General features: G+C 32.8%; 1 protein-coding gene across 1 annotated transcript in view; it reads right to left on the bottom strand.

Annotated features, from left to right (window-relative positions):
• The window catches only part of NAALADL2 (N-acetylated alpha-linked acidic dipeptidase like 2), a 799,198-nt gene that overhangs the window by 11,268 nt on the left and 763,638 nt on the right, over nucleotides 1–24,292 (bottom strand). Inside the window, exon 13 of the mRNA XM_006910847.1 lies at nucleotides 22,869–23,067. Coding sequence (XP_006910909.1) covers nucleotides 22,869–23,067 — 199 coding nt within the window. The remainder of the gene's footprint in view (nucleotides 1–22,868; nucleotides 23,068–24,292) is intronic.

Genomic DNA, 24,292 nt, shown 5'->3' with positions numbered 1-24,292 from the left:
GTATGACTGTACTTACCATCTAGAGTTTTTGTAATAATTAAATGAAATAAAACACATAAAGTGCTTAGTCAGTGCCTGGCATATATAGTAAATGTTAGAAATGGTAGCTTCTATTATTTGACTTTTCTGAGTTATTCTTTCTTGGGCACATACCCCTCCTCCATTCCCCTTAATTTTCAACCGACTTTCTCCTCAGTATCACAGAGCTATGAGATTACCAGGTGATGTCTCCTTCCCAGGAAAGAGTTTATCCAAAATGAATTCAGGGAACTTCTAAGGGTTTGCCAAGGTGTATTACCACCTGCAAGAGTCTGTACCAATAAAACCACATGGCCTTTCATATTTGACCATACCTTTAACTATAAAAAAATCCACCCATTCACTTTCGCTATAACCATTCTACTTCCCTAGTGCTATTTGCCCCTCTTCTCCCCCCAAATCAGTATGTATATATATACAAGAAAGACTATTTTAGAGGTATATATGCAGGTCTGAAAATGTTTTTGTAAACTTTATTTTTAATTATTAGAAACAAGGTATCCTGGTCCATTGGTATACTGATAAGAGTAGATTCTTATAGTTTTTAAAGGATTTTGGTAAATTAGGAAATAAAAGTTCTACATTTTCTATCTACAGACTCTGAAAGGTATCAATGAGAGAACAGGTTTCTTGTAATCTGGATGAACTAGGCCATAAATTTGATGAATTTCAGAAAGAAGTCCAATTACTCATGTTTTCCAACAACCCAAGGCAAATCTTGTTGATTTCTTCTCAGTGCAACCATGGCATGTGGCTAATGCTTTCATCATAGCACTGATCACACACACCATCATTACGCTTAGATACTTTGCTGTCTTTAGGCAGAACTCCTCAAGAACAGAGTTTCTTGTTCATTAATTATTTCTTCATGTTTATAAAGACTAGATACAAAATAAATTTGACTGTATACATTAATAATGGTGATGATAATAACAGTTGCTAACATTTGTTGAGCATTTAATGTATTGTAAGATGTATGCCACCTCCAAACAGGCCACTTTGGCATTAGAATTAATTTGAGCTGAAAACAATTGAGAAACTGTAGACACAGAAAATTCTCTATTCTCCCTCAACTCTAATCATTGGAGTTAAATCTAGACTCTTATTAGCTCAGAAATTGCACCAAGAAGAATCTACATAACAAACCTTATTAAAATAACCCTTATCATCCACTGGTTTCTTCCACATATTTACCTTTCCATAGTTTGCCATTTTTGGAAGTCTAAATCTATTTTTTTGTTCTTCTCACTTTGCTACAAATTTATTGTTCTTTGTTAAGATGCTATATAAGCCCAAGTTCTAACAAATCCTTTGAGTTACTTATCACTGAGTTTCTCATGTGTGTATATGTGTGTGTGTGTTTCACGTGTATGTGTGTATGTGTGTGTTTACGTGTTAAGGAACTGTTTTTCTCCTGTTAATCTGTCTTTTTTTCAGTCAAATTTGCAAGCCTCCAGTCAGAGAACCTAGGAAGATACAGGAAAAAGTTTATTTTTTTCCCCTCCCTTACAATATGCTTAGCGATGTTCTAAGCATTTGGCATTTTAACTCATTTAATCCTCAAAACAATTTAATGCAATCGGTACTATTATTATATCCATCTTATAAAGAAAGAAAATAGGCACAAAGTGGTCAGCTTGTACTACGTCACAGAGCCTTTAAGTAGTAAAGCCAAGATTTTAAAAAAGTACATGATTGAAAGGATTTTAATTCGAATACCTGCCTCTGTTTTTGCACTTATATTAAAACCATACCCCAACAAGTGCTAAACTTGAAACTTATAGCTGACAGACAGATAGAAAAAAATTCCAAAAGAAAAAAACAAAATAGACTTTTCCAAATTGCCAAAGTACAGCAAGCCCCAAATTTACAATAATTCTCAGCTTCATCAATAGAAAAACAGCAAATAAATTTGTCTCCCTAACTCTACGACAATGATTCCAATTCAAAATCAAGTTAGATGGTTAGGTATACTTTTCTGAGAGTGTTTTCGAGGAAAAGGGGGAGTTGATCGCAGACACTGAGCACTTTTCTACCCACCCTGAACACTTGCGATCTGCGTCTCTTTTCATGTAACAATAGCTCTGAACCAGCAGGTATTTTTAGAGCATAATAAGGCCATTGTTCTAAAAGCAAGAGGAAGAAGAAAAAAAGATCTAGCTTCTGTAAATGTGCTTCATAATCTTTAACTCTATTCCCTTCTTAACCCACTGTACCTCTGTTACCTAGGCCTGCCTCTTTTGATAAGAAGACAAAAGGAGAACATTTTATCACTGAGAAATTTTACAATATAAAATTTTTTGAAGAACTTATCTTTAGTGAAATTGATATCTAAGTCCAATTTATAGACTTTGGGAAAACGGCTTCTTAATTTAAAGGTAATACAACAGGTAAAATGATTGAAAAATCTGCTAGAATAAAGTAAGCAACTGGAGACAGAGTGGGGAAACTGAGACAACCAAAGTTGTGTGCGTTCTACTAAGGATGAAAACAGTTTCAAAAGAGAGATCCAAATTAAAAAAAAAAAAAAAAAAAGATTGTGTTTTCTGAGAAGTCACTGGCAAAACCTATGTGGCAGAGTTAAAGAATAAGTGGGTGAAACAGACAACAATAAGCAGATCTTTGAGAAAGTGTGTCAAATGAATGGGGGAGAGGATTTTTTGTTTGTTTTAAGACATGTCTTGGGAGTGTTTTCAAAGTAGAAATAACTGCAGCAACCAAGACTAATTGTGAATGTGAAAAACATGGAACTGAGATTTGTGAAAATTGATATAGCAATGCCAGGAGGAAGGAAGGATTAAGAATAGGGGTGAGTAGGTTAGCTTTGGAAAGGTTTGGAAAGGTCATCTTTTTATCTTAGGAGGGAGGGCAAAAAAGATACATACGTAAGAAACAATTAAGGGATGAACAAAAGCATTAGAAGCAGCTGTGCTAGTTCAGTTAAAATAATTTAGCACTCAATTTTAGCACTTACTTGTGTTGGGACCCAGGGAATTCTGACCCCAAATATCCCACAATAGCATATTAATGGCTTATTGAATACTTGGAATGAAAGTTACTTGACAAACAGCTGGTGCAAAAAGAACACGTTGACCCTCCCTTGTCTCCTTGAGTGTAGGAAATAAGACTCCTCTGTGAAAGATGCCCTCCTTGCCCCAGAGGGATGAGAGACACCCTTATCACTAGAGTTAAAGAATCTAGGACCCAAAAAGCCTGTATAGATAAGCCTTTTTACTCCCTTACTAATTTACTACCAAAAGACCTCTTTCTGTTCAGATTCCTTACAAATGAGCACCGGAACCTAAGTGTCTTTGTCCTGTCAATTACTTACAAATGTGTTTTTTCTTTGTCTAAAAAGTGTGAAAAGCTGGCTGGTTCATCATTTCTAGGAGCATCATTTATGATCTCCCATGTGCATGTATTAAGTTAGTGCTTCTGTAATCTAGTTTTGTGTCAATTTTATTATTAGTCCAGTCTTAAGAACTCAAGAGGGGCAAAAGGGAGAATTTTCTCCTCCCTCACACTTGCTATTGTTCACTAATACTCTAGGGGTGGTAATGTCCTGCCAGAACACTGCTACGGTTCTTGTAGCCCACAGGGCCTCCCATAAGACACTTCATTATTTCTCAATTGACTTTTGTGACATTCTTGTATGATAATGCATTGAGGTCAGGTGTGTGTGATTCTTTCTTTTGGGGTGTCCAAAGCCATCTGATTCGTGATTACAGAGTTGGATGAATTCAGGCTAACAGATACTGCGAATTAGCAGAAGAGTTGAAAGTAAAAATATCTTTGGATCTTTGAGTTCCAAGCATAATGCCCAAAAGAGAATGGGCACATAAATGTTTGCTGAATTAATGAATTAAATAATGAAGCAAATAGCCAATTCGTTTTAATGAGACTCTAGAGAAATTGAATTACTATTTCAAAAATTAAATACCTACAAGGTGAGTTTTAAGTAATATTTTACATATTAATATTACTATAAGTAATTTCACCTAAAATATATATTTATATCATTCCAGGGTAAACAAAATATTCTTCTACTCTATCTTAATAAGCATCATAGATGAGTAAATTTACATTTAACTAAAATACTTTTAGCTTTTCTGAGTTTTCTTTTGCTTAATATCTTACATACTCCTATGGTCTTCAACATTTAACTTTTCTTTTAATTCTCTTGATTCTATATTTGTCATTTACCACCACAAACACTAACAACAGCATCACTACCATGGTTGGGGGAGGGAGAATTTCTTAAACGGAAAAAAAAAACCTTACTACTATCTTCAAAGTTTGATAAGACTATCCTACTATAAGTCAATTCAAATCATTTCATCTACAAGGAAAGACATAGGATCCTTGGGAACACCTAGAGTTATATTGTTCAAAGACTTATAATCAGTCACATATGTAATTTTTAATTTAGCTACACTATACTAAGTAAAAAAAGGTCGAATTAATTTTACTATATTTATTTAACTCAATACTATCATTTCAACATGAATTAATATAATATTATTAAGGTCATATTTTTTACTTCATTCTTTTTATTATACTAAAAGTCTTAAAATTCAGTGTGTATTTTATACTTTCAAGATCTCGATTTGGACTAACTACATTTCAAGTTATTAATACCCACATTACTAATGGCTATTATACTGAACAGTATAGATCTAGAGTTTCAGATCATATAATTGCAAACTACTTTTAAATTGAAAGGCTAATTATTTGAATTAAAACAACTTTATTTAGAATATTCTTGTTTTTCTGTGAATAAGCCAATGCGTTAAACTTATTTCTACTTTATTGTATTGTTAGACATTAGATAAGAGAGTAGGAAAAAAACAGACACTCAAAAAATGATTATTAAAAAATATTTCTAAGCTTTCTTTTAACACGAATATAGTCAATAAACTGAAATTTGAAATATGAGTCAAGCACTTGAGGCGAAAAATATATGGCCTATATATTGGTGCTGTTCTTGAGTTATGAGACTGCTGAAAGCTAGCTTACCTTAACTTTTATTGTTTAGAACTTTAATAGCTAAAAGGAGAAAAACTAATAAATATCTTGTTGCAAGAACTCAAAGATGTCCTCCCACAGTTGAGGCGTTGTATTACATAGTTCGAGGAAGAATAAGGATAAATAACCATATTATAAGACCCTGAAAAAAATGGTGTATGTTAGAAATGTTGACAGATTTTTAATTGTAGCACCACCAAGTGTCCTACTATATGTATCATATATTATCAACAAACAGAAATTTAGGATGCAGTTTTCTGCCTTGACCTTCAAGCTCCAACTGTGCTTTCATCATCGAGTCCATAAATAATATAATTTACAATCTCCGAAAAGAGACAATGTGGACACAATAAACCATATACATTACATGAAAGAAAAGGAGATCTATAGTTGTCTTTATAGCCTCAAATTCAGTCAACCTTAGTGAAAAATTGACTTATGTTAACACATTACTTTTTAGTCAGTGTCAAATAGGTAATGTTTATCTTCCTTTCTTTTATTAATGATCTTATAAAGTTGCTTCATTTTAGAGAACTTTAGATATTGGCCTAGTAAGTTTACAATATTTAGGTCTCAAGGTCTCTCAGCAAACTTTTTTTTCTGATTATCACTATAAGATGAATACCCCTGACCTACATAAAAGTAAAACTGTACTCTCTTGTTCCAGAAAGAAAAAGCTGGGATGAGACAGGGAGGAGTTTATTTATGTATAGTAATATTCCTGAGGTCATGCTTCTAAAACACAGCAATCAAACTAAAATAAGCTAAAATAGCATCTGGATGGGCAAGTAACTGTCATAAAGCCCAACAGACAGTTTATGGAGAAGGGCGGAGTGATACTGAAGAACCCAAGCAGTCTCCAGTGGATTTTAGCTGCTAGACAAGATGACATCAATTGGAAGTAACCAATACAAACGTACGAATAAAACAGAAACAACGAAACACTGAATGAATTATTCACTCAGTTTCCCAGTTTTCAGCAACATATTATGTATAGTTGTTTAGTCATAGGTACAAATGACTCAGTCTTTTAGGGCTTTGTTGTATTACAAAAGACTGTATAACTGATGACTGTCAATTAAAAGAATGCTAAATACTATTAAGTAGATTTTGAGAAACATACCTTTTAGAAAGCTGTTCTTGAGAAATACCCTTCCAGTCTCCCATTCCCATCTCTTGCTTATTTATACCAAATGAATAAGTTATTTGTCTAAATAAATTAGACCAAAAACTACTTATTTATAAGACTCTATAAGTACCACCTCCCTCATGATGCCTACTTAGATCCTACCTAGCTGAAGAGAACAAATCAAAAAATAAAATAACTTTCACTCCTCTGAATAATTGTAACTCATCCTTTTGTTTCTTAGGATATATTATATTTAACCTCATTTGACAGTTATTTTTGAAGGTATTTTATATCTGCACTAGATTATAAGGTCAGAAGAAACAATAAATTACCATAGAGGTTACAACAGCAGGAAGGGGCTACTATCTCTAGGGCTAGGAAATGGAAAGGTCGAAATAATTAAAACATAGAAGCTTGAAGGAGATGTCCTATGAAGCTAAAAGTTGTATCAATAGCAGTCACTGCTCAGCTATTATTAGTGTCGCTGAGCTCAGAGATGGAAGCCTGTGAAACTGGGACCCAGACCTATGAGAAAGCGGCTGTGGTTAACTGGTGCTGATTGTCTCTAATAAGCATTGTGAGGTTGGTTTAGCTAATGTTAGGAAAAGTGCAAATCAGAATTAACTACTGCTACCAAAGTGACTGTCAATATCTGGGTGACAAAAAAAAAAAAACATCGTTAGAGTGGCAACAACAACAACAACAAGAAGGAAGGGAAAAATAGGAACAAACAGGAAGAAGATATGTCTCTTCCTCCCCCAAGCTTCCAGGTTTCCTTTAGTGCCTCCCATGAGAAAGTCTAATGAGGAGTCAGCTGGCCAAACAGAAACAGTTTGTAGAGTCCCAGCCCCAGGTTCACAGCATAGTATACAAAATGAGATAGATACTCAAAGACTAAAGCTGAATAACTGGCACATATATAAAAATAAAGTTATTACCTAATTAATACTCATATTCCTTACATTATCTGCTATAGCAGGCTGAATGGTAGCCCACAAATATGTTCATGTCGTAAGCCCTGGAACCTATAAATATTAACTTGCTTGAAAAAAGTGTCTTTGCAAATGTAAGTAAGGATCTGAATATAAGGAGATCATCCTGTATTAACTGGATAAGTCCAATTACAAGTGTCCTTATAAGAGAGAGGTGAAGAGACGCTACATTGATACTCAAAGAAGAAAAGAAGACGATGCGGAAACTGAGGTAGAGATTGGAGTAATGCAGCCGCCAGAAGCTGCAAGAGACAAGCAGTGGATAATCTCTTAGTGCCTCTGCAGAGAGCTTGGCCGTGATGACAGCTTGATTTCAGACTTTTGGCCTCCAGACATTTGAGAGAATAATTTTTTTATTATTTTAAGCCAAGTTTATGGTAATTTATGATAGCAGTCACAGCAAATTAATAAACTTAGCTTATGCCTTGTATGTAAGAGATACTCAAATTTGATGAAATAAAAAATGGTAATTATAAAACTTTTGATTTACTTAATTAGAGGAAATTTCATTTATGTAGAAAATTTATAAATATAAAATAATACTAATAAGCAGAGATCATTGAAATTTGACTAAACCTTATCTAAATTATATGCAAGATTTAATCATATAAAAGTTTGAAAAAACTTTTATGGACTATCAAGGTTTTTATTTGGGAATTATAGTAATACATATACAAAATAGAAAAACAAACATTTTCTCAAATGAAATGAAACAAAGATATTCATCTATCTCCAGAAATTAATCTAGAAAATTATTTTACTATATTTTTAATTCTTAATTTTCAATGTCCAGAATGATTTTCTATTCATTCGATATTTTATTTTAGAAAGAAAACTGGAACTATGAATCAGCTTTGAGACATGTCTAGACTTTATTTTTTCAGTACTTGTCTATTTAACTTCATAGTTAATAGTTAAGAAAAGGACAGAATTGGGAATAAGGGGAATTTGCAACAAATTGCAGAGAGAATACTTAATATTTGGTACATGTGTTACTTTCTTTCCTCTTAAACTTTATATCTGACAAGGCGACATTTTATTGGCTTTTGAGCAATATTCCGTAAAATTACATTGAGTTAGCATATTTTCCCAATTCTCTGGTGGAGCATATGTAAGCTTTGATTAGAAAATGAGACCTACTATGATTAGCAGTAAAAAACTGGAGACATTTTAACTGGCACACTTGAAAGCTGTTCCTTCCAAAAATATTTGGCCATGTTTCCTCCCATTTCACATTATTATATGAAGAGCTGATTACTATTTGCATGTAATTATTTCTGGATGAGAAGGAGAAGGCAAGGTGAATTTTTAGTCTATAGTTGGATTAAACAAATATAACTGGACAGATACAAACAAAATTTCTCCCCAAGACTATTTGGTGATTTAAAGTGCTTATAAAAAGTAATCTTATCTTGTCAGTCATATTACTTTAGCTGAAATCAGAAGAAAACAGAGAAACATTCGGCACACATCATAGCTATTAAAATTCATTGCTAGTGAGATAAATTGGTAATTCTTGATTTCTTCCCTCTTGTTCACTCTCACATCTAATTCATCACCAAGTTCTGTAGATTCTTCCTCCAAAATGTTATAAATTCATCTTCTCTTTATTTCTACTTCCATCAACATGATCTCTGGTGATGGTTAATTTAATGTGCCAACTTGGCTAGGCTCTATTGCCCAGGTGTTTGGTCAAACACTAATCTATATGTTGCTATGATGGTACTTTATAGATGCAATTGACATTTACCATCAGTTGACTTTATGTAAAAGATAATAACTTTGATAATATGTGTTTTCTCATTCAATCAAATTTAAGTCTTTAATGAGCAAAAACTGAGGTTTCCTGGAGAAAAGGAATTCTGCCTTAAGACTGTAATATAGAAATCCTTCCTGAATTTCTAGTGTGCTGGCAACCTGCCCCAAAGATTTCAGATTTAAAACTGCTACATCAACTGTTCTCTGAATTTTCAACATGCTTGCCCTATAAATTTTGGACTTGTCAACTTCCTCAATCCCATGAGCCAAATTCTCTAAAATCTATCTATCGATTTATCTATCTAAGTCAGAGGTCCCCAAACTTTTTGGCACAAGGGATCGGTACTCCTCTGAGAATCAAATGCCTGGTGATCTGAGGTGAAGCTGAGGCGCTGATGCTAGCGCTGGGGAGTGGCTGCAAATACCGACGAAGCTTCACTTGATCTCCCCACCACGCACCTCTGGCTGTGTGGCCCAGTTCCTAACAGGCCACAGGCTGGTATTAGTCCATAGCCTGGGGGTTGGGGACCTTGATCTAAATGATCTATCTATTCTTTTGGTTCTATTTCTCTGGAGAACTCTGACTGACATACTTAGATCTTTAAAATATCATGTTTTTTTAATCTCTCCATTTTTTTCAATTACCCCTATAATCCCTTCTCTACCTAGCGGACAGGGATATCTAGATAATGAGAGACAGAGACAGAGACAGAGAAACAGAGAGACAGAGACAGAGAGACAGAGAGTCAGAGACAGAGGGAGGAAGAGTGGGAGGGAAAAAGTGAGCATGAGAGATGGATGGATGGATGGATGAATGAATGGATGGACGGATGGACAAACAGACAGACATAGATAATGAAATAGACACCTAAAAAGATACACATATTGATAAATACAAAATACGTGATGAAACAAATGAAGACATAACTATCAATAAACAAAAATATATACATCAAAAATAGAATCCTATACATTTAAACAGATACTAAGGTGATAGATAAATAGATAGATAGATGATATAGATAGTAGATAAATAGATAGATAGATAGATAGATAGATAGATAGATAGATAGATAGGTAGATAGATAGATAATAGACAGAAAGACAGGTAGACAAATTAGGTTACTTTCTGCTAAAATCAGATTTCCAATGCACTGAAAATCTAACATCTAAACCCCTCTTCGCTGCCTCTATGTCATTGTCTATTTCTCCAATCTCAACCCAAGTTGATCTTTCGCAATCAATTTGGCCACCTTATAAAAAAAATTGTGTTTATTTACTTCCAGACACTTTTAAAGTTTGTAATTACATATTTTTTGGTCTGTTTATTCACTGTTTCTTCCCGCTAAAGGGTAGGGTTGATATTTATATTTTTGAGCATTGTATTCTCAGTGTCTGGCATAATTCTGTAATTGGTGGACACTAAGTATTTGCTAAATTAACAAATAGAACCAGTAATAATGGAAACAATATGGATTACTCCTAGATAAATACTTTGAAGAAGTGGCACCAATTTCTAACTCACAGATAAGATTAACAAGAGAATCAGTGGAAATGCAGGAAACAAAGTGTCACCCAATCCATAGACATTCCTTCTACTGCCCAGGTCTGAGTAGTGGCAAAGATTAAACATCCATTTTTGTAAGATAAAATATATTGTTTCTGTTCTTTATTGTTTCAAAGTAGGATTATTTTATCTCAACTATTTTTATTTATTTATTTATTTTATTTTGTCCTACTCCTGTGAAGCTAATACAAACATGGCCATGAATTTGTTTAAAAAAATAAAACTCAGTATGGCTTCAGCCAGGTTTTATTGCTTACTAATTTATTTCATTTGCCACCTCTGGTAACTCAGTGGGGGCGGATATTTTTTCTAAACTTCAGAGTTCTTATCTGCAAAATGGGAAAAATATATACCAGGCTGGAGTCATTGACAACCAGTGAAAGTATATACAAAGCATCAAGGAAAAGAAGAAAATCTTCCATAAATTCCCTTGGAGAATATGGTAGAACAAGGAGAGAGCTTTGAAGAAAGCAAGCTCTAGGTACAACTACTACCTTCAGTAATCATGCATATTGTTGTGAAGATCAGAGGTAAGTGCCGAGTATATAAAATGCCTAACATGTGACTAGCATTTCATTTTTTAAAAAGTTTATAGTTAGTATCCTTGAGTCCCTAATCTCCACTTGACAGAAAATGTAATATAAACTGAACATTTCCAATAAAATCTGGTGCAGGAATACCTCCTCTTTGTCTACCACCACTACCAAGGAGGATTCCCAGTTCCTTTAAGGTCCAGAGAGAACATGATAAAAGAAGTTTCGTTTTTTTTTTTTTCTGAATAATATAGTCAACAAATGTTATCAAAGCACAGCTAAGGATACACAACTTAAATCAATCATCACTCAGAATTTGGAAGGCAGAAGAGAAAGTGAAACTGCATTATTCATCAATGGTTACAGGAAGATAGGTAGGCAGATGGCAAGAATGAGATTCACAGTTTCTCAGAACTCCTGGGAATTGCCTTCTTGAGAGGGGCAAGCACCTGATCTGTCCTTGATGATTTTCTTTCAGTCCTGCTAGTTCTTGATTCCATGAATCTTAGTGGAGGCTTCCTAGACCTTGACATTTCCAGCAGTTCCAGTAGACATACAAGCCTCCAATTCTCCTATTAAAACTATTCCTACTTTGAAAAACTAGATTGCCTTTTAATTTTCTCTTTGAAATATATCTGATAAGATAGGCTGAAAGGAAATACTTGAGTCCCATCATAGGTAATTTGAAGGTTTGTTATTTTTTATTAGGATTATATCACTTATATGTTAAATTATATATTATACTTAGTTCTAATTAAAGACTGTGGGGTGAGTAATTACCATTTCATCCTATTGTTTCTATAAATCTCCAAGTTGATGTCATCTCAGTATGGTTATAAATTTGTAGCCTCCCTTTTTTTTTTGTTTCCTCATCAGTTAAAATGTGATAGTCTTGGGACCTTAGTAAGCCAACTGGATAAGCAGCACAAGTAAAAGTCGTATTTGGCAAACAATATAGGTCCTTGACATTACCAAGGAAAGGGATGACATTTGTGTCCCTTTCCTATACAACTAGAGTAACTTATGTAAGCTTTTATTTGAATAAAAGATGACACTGGGATGAGGTAAAGGAATAACTATGTGCTTTACAAAATCATGTTTATTGGCTCCCAGCCCTTTCTATGTGTGCCTCCTTAATATGTTATACCAGTTCCATATTGTGTGGTGTGTGTGTGTGTGTGTGTGTGTGTGTGTGTGTGTGTAATAAAGATATACTTTATTTTTATAAGAAGAAAATGTTGCTACTAATCTAGATATTGGCAAACATAAAATGATTTCTGAGCATTTCTGATCTGCTAAACATCTGATCTATACAGCAATCAAGTACTTTAGTTTCATTATGCAGCAAAATGATATGTTAGTTCAGTGTTTCAGTGGGTACAAAGATATTATCGAGCATGATCTTTCTCTTAATTATCTTTGGACCATATTAAATCAGTCAGATATTTATAAACATGGAAACTCTGTTGTACTAATAATAGATAAAATAGTCAAATAGATAAAAGAGAAACAAGTGATAACATATTTAACAGTATCATGGAGAACACAGATTTTTTATTTTTCTTCTCGTTGAAATAATTACTTCAATAATTATTTTTCAAAGAAATCAGAAAGTCAATTCATATTAGTTATATACACTTTCTCATCTAATATTTCCATTATCTTAGAGATCTGCCAGTATATCTTTCCTTATTTAGCACATGCCATGGAAGTTAACTGACTTTTGGGATCACTTGATCAGAAGCACTTTTAGGTCTTAAGAGTACATCTCTAAATTCCCAACCTCGCGATTCCTCCCATATATCACACTGTTATTTATGGGGGGAAAAAAAATTCTACCTATTATATATGAGATTTAGCAGATAAATTTTCCTCCCCTTTTAATTGCATCTAAGATTTATAGAAATATGAAAGAGCAGACAATATTTTGGGATAATTTTGATTCGGGACAATAGGGCAATCTTTTTTTCCAGAAGTATGGATACATTTGGTGCCCCATAGATGTACTTTTGCAACAATCAAGGTTAAGAGATATAATTCTGCAAATCTAGAACAAGTGAAATTTACTCAGCTCTTGTGAAAATTGACCTATTTACTGTTTGGCTCTATTTGCACCATAGTCCAACTATAGTTATTGGTGACTTCTAAGTGAACTAGAAATAATTTGTATTCAGTACTGTCTAGTAGAAAGAGCAGTGGTTTTAGAGAAAACAAGACAGTTTCAAATAGCATTTGCGCCACGCATTAACATTTCATAAGCCTCGGTTTTCTTAACTGTATAAAAGGGGTAATAAAACCAATCTTGTAATATTGTTAGAAAGGTTACACATAATATATAAAAATGTACAACATAGTGCCTGGTACAAAGTAAATCCTCCACTGTGACAAGTATTGTTATTATTATTAATCTTAATATTATCAAATATACCATAAAGTCACAACTCATTTTCATTCTCAGACTGGCAATGTGTCTTTACTTGTAAATATGACAATAATTTTTTCTTACTTTAGATGGAAAGAAACCTCAAATCTGAAAGAAATATTTTTATAAAATTCAAACAGTTGTGTACACATGGATTTCTATTTTGATACCAGCAGAATGAATATCAGATTAATTAGCTTGATAAAGTGGTCATTGTCGATTAAAAGTTTTAATAAGTTTTTCTATGTCTAATCAAATTGCAATGAAATTATCTGTCGCAATGGAATACAACTTTGTTTTAATATTAACAAAATGAGCTTGGATTACACTATATTAATTTGGTTTCTTTTAAAATTTGGTAACTTTTTTTTTTTTGCTCCTTTTAGAAGTAGAAACTTTAAAAATATGAAAGGGATATGTAATTATAAAGCTAATGTATATGTTTATTCATAAAAGCATAAAAGGGAATGTATATAATGATCAGCATTATCAAGGTTTTGTATATGAGCCAGGTCTTCAACCTTTCTTTGAAAATTTTATATTGTATAGATTATAAAATTGTATTCATACAAAGATTCTTTTGTGCAAGTGGCCGCTATTAAAAATATTTTAAAAGCATTATAGTAATTCTTAATCACTAGTTATTTTTTTTCAGTCTAAAGAAATCAGAGGCATTGCTGATAGAATTAATGACAAGAGAAACAATGGTGGGATTTTAGCTCTATTCAGACCACCCACACATCCCTAAAAGAAAAAGTACAATCCGAACAAAGTAGTTATTATCCCAATCAAACACTGAACATGAGGTTCTATTAGTACTTACATAACTAATTCTAATTAAAACACCATGAAAACTATGTAATGAGATCACTATTATTCTGAAATGGTTTTCAGGAGTTTGGGTTTTAGTCTCTTATAATTCTTAAAATCAAATTGTATGGAATCAAATGTATGATCAGTGGATAACCTGACCATAAATTATGTGAGCAATGTGTTTTTCAATAGTTCTGTCTAATGTCATTGCTTGCCTAAGTGTAAACTAGTTCTAATATCTTTCAAAGCAAAGTTTTGTAGCTTTGAGGTTTGAAAAGTACTTTCAGTGGATTGCTTCCTTTGTTTATTCTTGGCACAAGGCAGAGGATCTTGACATTTACATTGCCATTTTCCTGCTTTTAAGGATTCTAACAACAACAAAAAAATGTTTTGGCTTTCAATGGCTAGCAATCGTCTTCTGAAATTCCACATGACCATTCTAGCTCTCTTGGAAAGGGCTTACTTTATTATAAATCTGTTCCCACACCTTTCCCAAGGACACAAACTATATATTAAGCATATACAGGTACATACACATGCTATCTCTCAGCTTACAAAAGAATTATGCTCTCCAAACTCCTGATAAAAGTATTGTTTGGAACTCAGAAGTCTCTTCCCAAAGATATAATATTATAAATGTAGTTGCTTAGATAGCCTTTAACAGACTACTTAGCCACAATGTAGCAGAAATGTTATATACTTAAAAAGAGCAACAGGACAATATTGCAGTATGACCAATAGTTTTATGTTAAAGATAATAATTAGACTTTAATTTATTTTGAATGATGGTGCTTGAAGATGTTCATTTTCCCAGAGTCCCATTTTGTTCTAGCAGCCAGTATTAAACGCTGGCTGGCTTATGTTTGCTTCCTTCTCAATTCCCACATCCTCAAGTCAAAACTATTGCAATACAAATGCAATAGATGGTCTCTGATTCTTCCCAAAGCAACAATAAATTTCCTATCCTTTGGTAAAATTACCTCAAAATTCCACCTAACCACAGTTAATAGTGCAGCAAATGAGTGTGTTTGTGAGTGTGTATATGTGTTTATCTCATAATGGAAAAGGGAAGGAAAATATCATTAGCTTTTACTCTTTAATTGTTGTCTCTTTAAATGTGTAGAGAGAATAAACAAGTATTTTTATGCAGATATTCGACCCCAATGTATAAATGTGAGGTCATGTTAATACATTTTGCACTCAGATATTGGAGTTGTCTATTAATAGAAAACCTTTGCCAATCATATTTTTGCTGTGAGCAGTTTTGAAATCCCATGGATTTCTATTTGTATACTAAAAGTTTAAAATCAAAGACCTTTCATGTCTGTGTAGTTTTGTCTGGTCACTTCAATAAATGAGTTGGTAATAATTATTTAGTCTAGTATAGAGACAGTTGAAGAAAGGAGATACAGAGACAGAACAGCAGTCTCAAGAACTCATGCCCTCAAGTATTGTAACAGTTCGGGACAAGGCCAGGAATTTTGCTGAAATTTACTAAAATAAGCTAGGAAGAATGCTTATTCATAAGATATTAAATTTCAAGAATGAAATTGTTGGTGCCAAAATCTAAAAGTGGTTCAACTTCAAAACTTAAAATGTGAGAGGATCTACACCTGAATACTATAATGTTTACAACAGTGTTCTCTGTATACTTTTTAAAAGTGGTTTGAAAGAAGGCTTACTTAATGGAAGAAGTTTGTCATTTCGAATGCCCATATTTATTTTGGAGCTAATGCTATTCAAATATTATATTTATTCTTTTTAAAAACTGCACATTTAATTACATTTCCCCCCAAGACTCTATCTATGGGATGTTGCAACCCCTTGATACAAAGTTTTAACAAATGTTTAAGGGAAGGAACTGTTTATTAAAAATAAAAAATGGAAAAAAGTTCCCCACTGCAGTGACTCTGGGGAAAGAGAACTTGTTGTGTCACCATATTTTGAAGTGTTCCATCCTTGGTTAAGAGCGAAATTGGGAAGAAGCTGTGAAATCCATATATTATCAGAGTTTGAAGTAAAACTAGCAGAATGATAGAAAAATTACTTCTATTTTCTAACAGTTGTATAGAATGTTATAGTTTATAAATTATCTTCCCACATTTTAGTCTCACTTTATCTAATTTTATCTTAATCTTTTATCTAAATTTATCCTAATATTAATAGCCCTTTGAGATTTTCTATTTTAGAGATGAGAAACTGACTGTCAGAAATGCTAATTAGCTTGCTTCAAGTCATTCAAATAGTAAAAGACACATTTTTCTACTCAAACCCCACTCCCACTTTTATAAATCTCAAATCCAGTGATCTTTCTACAATATTGTTACATGGCAATCTTAATTCTGAAAGTTGTTCTACTACAGACAAGTAAGCTGCTTGTAAAAGGTAATATAAAAAGTGTATTGTATGGCAAAAGAGAGAAAGCAAATCAATGAAGAAAGAGTAGATTTTTCAACAAATTGTGCTCAAACAAGAAGACATCCACGTGCAAAAATACACACACACACACACACACACACACAAAACTTGACAAATTAGATTTAATTACAATTAAAAGATTCTGCTCTACAAAAGACACCATTAAGGGAATGAAAAAGCAAGCCACAAATTAGGAGCAAATGTTTGTAACATGAGTATCTGATAAAATATTGGCATCCAAAATATAAAAAGAACTCTTAAAACTCAACAATATGAAAACAACTCAATTTTAAAAATAGGCAAAATATCTGAAAAGTCATCTCATCAAAGAAGACACAGAGATGGAAAATAACATATAAAAATATGGTCAACATCATATGTCATTAGAGAATTGCAAATTAAAAAATTGAGATAACAATATACATCTATTAGAATAGCTGAAATCCAGAACACTGACAACAACAGATTCTGGTGAGGATGTGGAATATTATAAGTGAGAATATAAAATGGTACAGTTTGGAAGACAGTTTGGCATTGTTTTACAAAGCTAAATATGGGCTTATTATATTATTCAATAATTATGCTCCTTAGCGTTTATCCAAATGAGTTAAATATGTACATCCACATAAAAACTTGCATACAAATATATATATATATGTTTATATATATATATGGTGAGTTTATTAATAATTGTCAAAATTTGAAAGTCATTCAATGGTTGAATGGATAAACAAACTATAGTACATCCATACGATGGAACATTATTTAGTGATTAAAAAAATTAATATGGAGAAAACTTAAATTCACACTGCTAAGTGAAGAGCCAACCTGAAAAGGTTACATATAGTATGATTCAAACTATATGACATTCTGGAAAAGGCAAAACTGTGGAGATGGTAAGAAGACCAGTGGTTGACAGAGGCTCAGGCAGTGGGGAGGGAGACACGAATAGGTAGAGCACAGATTTTTAGGGCAGTGAAACTATTTTGAATGATACAGTAATGGTGGATATATCATTATATGTTTGTTAAAATTCATAACATGTATAACACAAAGAGTAAACCCTAACATTAACTATAAACTTTAGTTAATAATAATGTATCAATAGTGGGTCATGAATTGTAACAAATATGCCATACTATTGCAAAATGTTAATAATAGGGGGACTGTATTGGGAGGGGATAACTCTGTGTGTGTGTGTGTGTGTGTGTGAAGGGTATAGGTTATATGGAAACTTTGTATTTTCTGCTCAATTTCCCTCTAAACCTAAAACTGCTCTAAAAAATAGTCTATACATATTTTCTTTAGGAAAATTTAATTATAGAATGTATAGATGCACTAGGTCAGACTGCTTGAACTGCTTTTGTAGAATAATAACTATAGGGAATTAAAAAGAACCAATAACAAAATACAGATGCCACAAGATCTCATTTCCAGACACAACCAGTCCCATCAGTAGTAGAGCAGTACTATTATAATCATAGTAAATAAAGGAGAGAGAGGACTCAGAATTCTTAAGAATATATGTAATGCCTTTTCTACTCAGGGGCAATGAGTCAAATTCTGACAGTAGTAATACTTTTGGATGCTTTGTAGTTTTCAACATACTTTCACTTACATGGTCCCTGATTGATCTGCTCCCTATTGCCTACCAAGCTCAGCACCTCTGGGGGCACTTTGCAGCTTTTCATTATGCCATCAATGTCAATAATTATGTTGTTTCTTGTTCCACTTACTGAGGATTAGAAGAATTCTTCAAGTCTTAATACAGTGCGTGTCCATTGAATCAGATTCTTAGAGCTAGAAGGGACTTCAGAAATGATCTTTAACAACAGGTTATGATATAAATACACGGAGACCTAGAGATAATGAGTGCCTTAACTAATTGGCTGGAGAAATGGACAGAGAAGAGGCATCTTCCACTACCACCCCTGCTTCATCTGCCTTGCCCCTGGGGAATCCTAAAAACCTGAAATAAGACTTCCATAGCCACTCAACAGCTAATCAATTCTTCCTTAACTCAATCTCTCAAGTCAGCCCTTTGTTTTTCACTGACACTAATATTCCAAATTGTTTTCTTATCCCTCAATATCTTTCCTACACCATAGTCATCCTGAAGGTTTTTGTTCTCTCTCAACTGCAGTGCACCCTACCTGGAGTATCAGATAAATCCTCCTAATGACAGATTTCTTATGGCTTCTTTTGTGTAAAACACAAAATCTAAATCTCTCAACAGAGCATTTAAGGGACTCCACAATTTGATTCCTTCCTACTCTCCATAATCATGAACCTAATAACCATTCAGACTATTTCTATTTCTACTTCTTGTTTTCTAGCATATTGCAGGCAACCTTTCCTTTGTATCTTTCTTCACACTGCCCTCTCCTGGAAATGCTCCCTGTCTTAGTTTAAGCTGTTATGACAAAATGCTATAGATTGGGTGACTTATAAACAACAAAAATTTGTTTCTCACAGTTCTGGAGCCTGAGTAGTCCAAGGGCAAGTCCCTGGCAGATTTCGTGTCTGGAGGGCCTGCCTCCTGGTGCATAGATGGCAGCATCCTGACATGGCAGGAGACGTGAAGGAACTCTCTTAAAGTCTCTTTTATAAGGATACTGATCTCATTCATGAGGGCTCTGTCCTAATGACCTAATTATCTCTAGGAGGCCTCACCTCCAAATATCATATTGAAGATTAGGTATGAACATATGAATTTTGGATTTGGGGAGGACACAAACATTCAGTCTATATTACTCTCTAATTTATTGGACCTCTTATTTCCTCAATCCTAGATAAATTTCTCCCTTTCCCTATATATTCTTTCTTGACTGCCACAAGATAATAATTTTTCTCTTTACTGAATCCCAAAAGAACTTCTTGCCTGTAGCATTCATTGGGCACTTTGCATAAGTATTCTGCAAATTTATTTAAATTATGATTTCTATACCTTACCTGTTGAATTAGTTTAAATTCCTTGAAGGCAGGAATCTTATATTGCCAGTTTCCATCAATGTGCTTGCAGAGAGCAATATTCAGTGACAGTTTATTTATAGGAATGACAGTTTTAGACACAATATCACAGGATTTGAAATCTTTGAATCATCTGATGCCAAAGTATTCCTTTACATATTCCAAAGATAATATATTTCAGTGTTTAGTGATATTTTTGTTAAGGCAGTAACTTCTGGGACATGATTAAAATTCCAAATGCAATATTTAACTGTATACAGTGAACTTCTGTCAACAACTTTCTTAAAAAGTAAACCACTTTTGACTGTCTTCTTATATATTTGATGAGATTGTCATAACACTATCAGGTTGAAGAGTGAGATTCTTACATGAATAACTAAAGGTTGTTTAACCTTAACAATCTCTAAAGGTTGTTTAACATTAAAAAAATTAAACTCTGTTCACCAAATGTTCTTTGGTATAATACAATTAAAAATTTTATCTTTTCTTTGTGTAGTTGTCACTATAAATAATCATTTTTTCCATTTTCTTAAATAGCATATCATGTCATACCCATCTTTTTAGTTTGAACATTTTCCCTCCCATAGAAGATGAACTGATAAGGATTAGGAGTAGAAAGTCGATTGTAATTTTGAAATTTTTTGCGTCAAGTATATTTAAAAATGTGAATTCTCTACCAAGAAAAAAAATGAAGTAGGATGATTTGGTATATGTTTCAGAAATAAAATAAAATTCATGACAATCTTGAGATAAAGTTCAGTCAGATAAATCGAAATGAAGCTTTTTAATCTATTTGCACTGCTGGTATATGTATATATATTATATATATAATTTAAATAAATTAAAAGAACCAAGGAGAACAGCATACGTGTATTCTTTCAATAACTATAGTAATAGTTTAAAAATAATGCCAAAATATTGAACCAGAGAATTTCATCCTAAAGTTTGCTATATGAATTAGAACATTATTATAATCAATATTTCCAGTTCCTTGAACACTGGAACACCAAATATCCTGTAATCATATTACTAACAGGAATAAAAATCACTTGCTTAATCATTATTAACTAAAGGCAAGACAAATATTTACTTTTCCACTTAAAATGTATGATAAAGTAAATTGAGTCCATATACATTGTTGAAGGGGTAATACAAAGTTTACTAGACATATAAGTCAGACTGTAAGTAGGTGTTCTATACCTAGTGCAAGTGCCAAGAAAGGCAAATAAGAAAAGTGTTTACTATTTCATAACATACAAACTATATATTTAATATTTGATTTTTATTAATTTCTGAATTTTCATAAATTAAAAATGAAGGAAATAAAATTATCTTACATAACACATTCTAAAAATATAATTTATCTACTCTGACAAAGACTTTTTAATAATGCTAGATTTAATGATATGGTTTAAGTTTTCTCTTTAGCATTTATTATATCCATCATACACTATATTTGACTTAATTACCTTGTTCATTCTGTCTCCACCACTAAACTATAACTGTATTAGGTCAGATGTCAAGGCAACTTCTACATCTCTGATGCTTACAAGAGTACATGGAGCATACAAAGTACCTTAAAAATACTTATGGTAATAAATGAATGTTTCCCAAAGATTTATGATACAGAGTCATAGTATTAAAAGATATGATATAAAATAATGATTTAAAATGTGAATTTGGTTTAAAAACATAACAAAAAAATCACCAAATATCAGAAGTAGACAAGGTTTCTTATTAGTAAATGGTTTTATCCCATCATTCCATTTTGTAGATATAGAAATTAAGGTTTGAAGAGATCAGGTGATTTGTCAGACCATGGAATTTTTGTACTAAAAGACATTTTAAACCTCATATAATCCAAATATTCAGGTGTTTAGGGCTATTCAGCCTATGCTTTAATACTTGCAGTGATAATGGGTTTCCTAATCCGTGAAAGCATCATATTTAGCCTTTTAAGAAAACTACTTGCTAGAAACTTCTTTCTTATACACAATTAAGACTTGTATTCTTATGCTTTAATGCTTTAATCTAATCCTAGTTATATCCTTTGGTAATACACAGTATGTCTAGTCAAGGAAATTATTTTATAGATAGATGATAGATGATAGACAGATAGATGATAGATGATAGATGATAAATAAGTAGATATATGATAGATAGACAATACATAAATGATAGATAGATAGACAGATAGATAGATAGATAGATAGATAGATAGATAGATAGATAGAGGTGTAAAAGGTTAAATTTGAGGCCTGTTATGATGAGAGTTCTGGGCCGAACAGTCTTCTTGCTTCCACTCTTCCTTTAATAACTCTTTGTCTGCTGACTTGTCTCGTGATAAATCCTGGACTATACACACACACATACACATACGCATACACACACATATATATATACAGAGAACATACATATATATGTATATATAATTGTTATAGACAAACACACATTATATAAGCATCTTTTACACAGAAAGGTGTATGCATTTATATTTTGTATTTTATAGAAGAATCAGTTAAAAATGTTTAAAATATGTAATAATCTTTTAAATTACATTTTCCCTCTTTGTTTAATTTGTACTATATCAGGGACCTCAAACACAAAACCATGTTGTACTTGTCTCAGCCTCTAAGAGCCTAAATTGAGTCTCTTTCCATATAAAAGTTGTTTTATTAAAATATTTGTTAAAATGTTTAAATGTTTCAATAATCATTCTATTGTAACATTTCAACCAAATATCTCTAATTCCCAGGTTGTTTCAAGATTAATGAAATCCCACTCTTCCCTGAATATTTTACTTATTTTGCTCCCTCTTAAAAATGTAGCTTCAAGAATTAAACACAGTGCTCTAGATTTGGTCCTACTAGGACAGAATAGCATGGGTTTATCCTGATTCATTCATAAAAGTGTATTTCTCCAAATACAACCTTTAATTCCATTTGGTTTTTCAGTATCCATATCATGTTTGACTCACATTGACCGTAATGTCAAAAAAAATTCTTAATTGTTTTCTATATGATACTGCTACACTAAGTTTCCTTTACATTTATGCAGTTGAACTTTCTTTAGGGGAGGAGATTAAATAACTGTTTTACATTAAAAAAATAGTGTTTTGTTCACAGTAGATACATATTCTGAAAGTTAAACAAAAAATTTAATTGAGGGGTATAAAAATATAAATTTGAGATGCATATCCTACCTATAAAAGCCTGGTGGCACTTGCTGTACCAGGAAGCTCTTCTCCATGTCTTGGAGAATGTCATTCAGCATTCGGACACGGATGGGAACTCTCTCCTTGGGATCATTAGCAGGACGCATCTCATCTGACTGAAAGAGTTCAGCACTCTCTCGCAGGCGTGAGGCCAGGGCTAGCAGTTGATGGGTGTTGGGCTGATCACCTGGTGAAGATAAATGAGCTCATCTCAGAAGAGACTTTCTCAAAGGAATAAAATAACCATTTTATAATGATGATGTTTTCATTTTACCAACAACATTCTGTTTAAATATACCATATTCTACTAAATTATTAAATTTGTTACTACTACTACTAATATTAGTAGTAATAATAATAATGATAATAATAATAATAATTATGACTAATAATAATACAAGTAAATACGTACTGATAGGTGAAAGACTGCTACGTTCCAGGCTCTAGGCTGAGCCCTTCATATAATTATCTCATTTAATATTCACCAAATCTTGTATTGTCATGTCTATTTCATAGAAGCTGAGAATTAGAGTAAGGAAATTGGCATAGGTCATTAAGCAAGTAAACAACAGGCTGGAATTAGAAGAATGATTTTTCTGACTCAAAAATTCATGCTCATGATGGAGTATCCTGTATTTCGGAGAAAAAATGTAAAAAGAATTATCTTCTTTTCTGAGAACATATATTACTATGTGTTATTATGAGTCTATGGGATCTTTTTACGAAAAATTTTCTGTAATTTGAAGTTAAAATACATGTTTGATTTGAAAATACACTGACAACTTTCCTAATGTTTATATTATTTTGTTTTGCTTTTGAGATGATTTTTGATTGTTGTTTTTTTTTGTTTATGTAACTTACTGGATGCAATTCTGATGTGATTGGTGGTAGCAGAGACCACAGGTCATTCCACTAAGAGAAAAGCAGCATTAGTATATGGATTATAGCCACCAGATCCCATAGCTAGACCACTTGAGTTCAAATCTCTGCTCTACCAATAAGTAGCTGTGTGATGTCAGGCAAGTTACTGAACCTCAGTGTCCTCATCTATGAAATTGACATAAGAAAAGCACCTGCTTCATAGATTTGTTATGAGGATTAAATTATCAATAAACACCTTGTTTAAAGAGCATTCTTTTATTATGCCATAGCAGGGGCATTTCCTCCTCATCTTCTTCCTGATATACCCGCCATTAGAGCCAGTCTTTGGTGAGGCAATGGTAAATGATGTCATTCTCAGGGGACTAGGTACAACTGACTCCAACAAAGACAGCATATCACTACAAAGAAATATTTCAAGTCAAAGTAATGAAATGAACATAGGCCTAGTAAATCTAAGCAGGCAGTCCTGAGAGCATGTCATTGAGATAAGCAGATGGAGAGATGAAAAGAGGCCTTATAGCACCCACTCT

Source organism: Pteropus alecto, unplaced genomic scaffold (genome assembly GCF_000325575.1).
Source record: "Pteropus alecto unplaced genomic scaffold, ASM32557v1 scaffold33, whole genome shotgun sequence".
NCBI classification, from domain to species: Eukaryota; Metazoa; Chordata; class Mammalia; order Chiroptera; family Pteropodidae; genus Pteropus; species Pteropus alecto.
This window is presented reverse-complemented; position numbering and strand designations above follow the sequence as displayed.